This window comes from Cystoisospora suis, assembly GCF_002600585.1.
Source record: "Cystoisospora suis strain Wien I chromosome Unknown contig_4203, whole genome shotgun sequence".
NCBI lineage: Eukaryota > Apicomplexa > Conoidasida > Eucoccidiorida > Sarcocystidae > Cystoisospora > Cystoisospora suis.
Window position 1 is genome coordinate 1 of NW_027156995.1, and position 4,192 is coordinate 4,192.

Here is a 4,192-nt window from a genome sequence, read left to right on the forward strand (position 1 = left end):
GATGGAGTGTATGTACACCTACGACCAACAAACTCACTAACTGATGGAGTGTATGTACACCTACGCCTCCACTACTACTGCCACTGGCGCTGCCTTCTGGGCGCTCTCCAAAGTGGAACAGTAAGGTTTCGCGAAGCGTCGGCGGAGCACATGGACCTCACCTGGCTATGCTCGAACCATCTGAAACTTTCCCCGGCGCGTCTTGTAGCGGGCAGCTATTCCGTGTTGTCTTACTATGCTGAAGAAGAGTGGTTTCTAGGATTCTTCAGCAATCCGTTTCTGAGTATCTGTCTATCTATCTATATCAATCTGATCTAGGAGTGCCTAGGTAGCTAGCTAGCTAGGTATTCAACCTTCTTTTGAATCAATAGTGACGATGATTAGAGTGAAAGAAAAACCGAGAAGAAACGATCGTGGTGGGGGTGTGTACATACACATTCATGCACGCCTCTATACATATGCATTCATAGGTACTTATCCCCACATACACATTCATACACATAGCTATAAATACATATGTATCTATTCTATGTGTCTCTATGTACTTACATGTCTATACAGTGCACCCCCTCCCCTTCTCTTTCCTTCTTTCTTTCTGTTTGTTTGTTTGGTTCATTTCTTTCAAGTGTTTCTTTTCTTCCTCACACAGAAGAAAGACGAGCAGCAGACCACTCCTACGAACCCCAGTCGAGGAAGGATCAGCGAAGAGAAAAAGAGAGACAGGGAAGAGCTTTCGTGAAATAGCTAAAGCATCACTCTCTTCACCGTTGTTGATGCTTGTTGGGAGAAAGAGAAAGATAACGACAGAACGATAGACGAGGAATGAAGAAAACCATCTTCACTCGGAAGAGAAGAAGACAGGAAATTGTCTTTCACAGCAAACCATCCAGAAGAGAGGGGAGTCCAGACAATTTCTATGAATAAAGGAAAGAGAGAAGAACGAAAGCGACTCAGTTCCATCACAGGGATTCTTCAGGTTTATGTATCTATACATTCACCCATGCATACACCTTCATACATCCATGTGGAGATAGACAGACAGATAAATAGACAGATGTATGGAGAAGTCTGTCCACGGGTTAGGCACAACTACAAGATACTTAGGAGACTTTTCATGGATCTCTTGGATCTGCAAGGATTCTTTCTTTTCACACGCTCTCTTTCTATGATCATACAGAAGAAAATAGGAGAAGAAGAATGTGATGGAGAAGAGAGATGTTGAAGAGATCTCTCTCTCTCTCAAAGTCAGTGAAACATCATCAAGACGCTCTTTGGAGTGGATTACTTTGATGAATGTATGGTGTACATACACCAGAGAATATCAGCAAGAACGATCTTTGTTTGGAACTTTTCAACTTGACGCATGCATCCTTCGCAACACTTCTCTCTGTACAGAAGAATACGAAGAAGAAAAGAAAGACTGAATGAGATCGCCTTCTTGTATGAGAATGGCCGGTTCTTCTCTTCTTGATCTTCTGTGCGATTCCTACGATCCAAGGAGCTCAGTTGTCTGAGACGTGAGCTGTTGGTGTAGACTCTCTGCTGCCGATAGCCACCGAACTAAGCGATCTTGTAGACACGTCAACCTAAAAACCCACACAAACAAAAGAAAGAAAGAGAATGAATGAATGAATGAAAGTAGAAGAGGCGGGATTCTGACTAGAACGGTCATAGGAATGATTGATTTGTCGTCTTTTTCCTCCTTTTCTTCTTGTTCTTCTCCTAGAGCTTTTTATCACTGCTCTTCTTCTTCTTCACTCGGGGAGATATCCTTCTATGAATCTATCCTCTCATTACTCTGACATCGTTATCATACACACTGTGAAATCTTGATCTTGACCGTCATAATGAAACTAGTTCTTCTTCTTCTTTTTCTTCTGTTGATCGTCATCATCTTCACCATCCCTCTAGACTTCTTTCCCTACTTGTCTGCTTCTCTGGCATTTCTTTATCATATCTCTCTCTCTCAACAGTCTCTCTCTTTCTCTCTATCTGTGAATTCTCACCTCACCCGCTCCTCCTACCTCCACTATAGGCAGTAGAGGTAGGTGCCGTAGTAGTTACGGTTCCTCTACTTCTTGGACAAGCCAAGAAACACATCTGTCTCTCTCTCTCTCTCCAATAGCAGTATGACTGCAGGATTTCATTCTCTTCACTTCCTCACGACTACTACTACTACTACGACTACTATCACTATCATGACTACTACTAGGACTAGGTCTACTACTATCATCACGATGAGTACTATGACTACGACCCCAGTGTGCGTCATGAAATAGGAACACGAACACAAATGATCAGAAGAAGCAGAAGTTGAAGAGAAACTTTCACGATGAGAAGAGAGGGGAGGGACCTAGGAATGATATGAATGAATGGACCACCATCACCTCCACCTCATAGAGAGGAGGCAGCAACACCACACACTCACGCAGTCATCCCCTAACCCCCCAAAACAGTCTCGTACAAAAGCATTTCCATCTCTATCGAGAGAATACAAGCAGTCATCATTCATCTCAACCAAAAGCAAGAAGAAGAAGAAGACTACAAAAAATAACAGACGTCCTATCCATCTATCTATTTATTTATCTATCTATCTACAGCCAATCTATCTGTCACACTCTTCCCGAAGTGAGTCACACCCCATTCGTTATGAAAGAAAGAAAGAAAGAGACCTTAACCTCTTTACATAGACAATTTGACTGGCAACATCCCTTGCCATGCTCCTCCTGTACACTCATCTACATCTTCATACACATAACTACTACCTCTCCCTCTCCCTCTCTCTCTTTCTCTGTCTCTCTGCCTGTCTCTTCCAGTCTCATCAAGTCTATCTATCTATCTATACTCTACATGTCTAACGGCTCAGCAAAGCGTTTGTTTTTCTTCCGTATGCTGTCCTATCTATCTATCTATCTTTAATCTATCTATCTTTCTATCTATCTTCTTCTCTCTTTCATTCTTCTTCGATCCTGTTTTCTCTCATACTTTCTTTCTCTTTCTATTTCTCCCTTCATCACATCTCTTCCTCTCTCTTTCTCTCTTTCTATCTATCTCTTCTCTCCTCCATCTTTTTCTTTATGTTTGTATCTATTTCTTGTTCGTCTTTCTTCTCCACTTCTTCTCCTTACCCATGATCATCTAGCAGAAGGGCCGGGCGTATCCACGTGACGAAGATTTGCCTATTCACCTGATCTATACTTCCCTTCAGAAGCTTCTGGCTCATGGCCCGCATAACTAATCTCTCAACATCTTCTTCTTCGACTTTACATGTCTGTTTGACTACGTCGAAACTGATAGTTCGCCAGGCTGCCGATACACCTGCCCGGCTATGATGAGGAGGAGAGCTGTGAATCTGTTGAAGTGTCTCGCTAAGGGCTTTTGCTCCTTGTATATGATTTGCATGCATATCAAGACCTCCGTGTACACTCATGTTGTTCTCCTGCGGAGTTCCTGACTCATAAGGAGAAGAAGAAGGAGGGGTAGGTGTAGGAGAAGAAGAAGAAGTAGCCGCAGATGAACGAGTAAAAGCTAAGCGAACTAACGCCGCTATCGAGATCTTCTTCTTCAAACAATCCATGTGGCCAGATAAAGCCTAAAGAAAGAAAGAAAGAAAGAAAAAGAGAAGAAAGAAAAAGAGAAGAAAGAGAGAGAGAAAGAGAAAAGAAAGGATTGGAGAAGATGTAAAGAAATCTATATCAAACGTAGAGGGAGACAGAGAAAAACAAACAGACTCACTATCCGTCTATATGCACATGACTGGGAGATAGATTAAGACTATACACAAAGAAGAAGCGGAGGGCATGGTGTATAGATACAGAGAGGTATACAGAGGTACAGATGTAGGAAAGTACAAGACTAATATCTCACACACCCTAGACTTCCACATGTCAACTATACACATATACAAATATATATATGTATGTAAGTATATATATATATATATTATGCGTATACGTACATATACAATGTTCATACGTATATAGGAAAGAGTTATAGATACACACGCTTGCAAGGATGTTGAAGCATAGGGCAAAGTAGTGAACAAAGAAAAGCTTATTGCTCGAGATGTATCGGGACTCTTCAAGCCACATCAGAATTCGTCTTTCGAGATATAGACAGAAATATCGTACGAGTTAACATAGGTCATATACATCCACTCACCTATCCACACACATATATACATATCCATATA

At 41.7% G+C, this 4,192-nt stretch overlaps 1 protein-coding gene across 1 annotated transcript in view; it reads right to left on the minus strand.

The window, feature by feature from the left end:
• Nucleotides 1–685: 685 nt before the first annotated feature.
• Nucleotides 686–4,192, minus strand: part of CSUI_007815 (pci domain-containing protein) — a 6,311-nt gene continuing 2,804 nt past the window's right edge. The window contains exons 4-6 of the mRNA XM_068067958.1: nucleotides 3,129–3,592; nucleotides 1,286–1,586; nucleotides 686–914 (exon numbers count right to left, since the gene is read on the minus strand). Of these exons, the coding sequence (XP_067920065.1) occupies nucleotides 1,487–1,586; nucleotides 3,129–3,592 (564 nt within the window). The 3' untranslated portion in view covers nucleotides 686–914; nucleotides 1,286–1,486. The remainder of the gene's footprint in view (nucleotides 915–1,285; nucleotides 1,587–3,128; nucleotides 3,593–4,192) is intronic.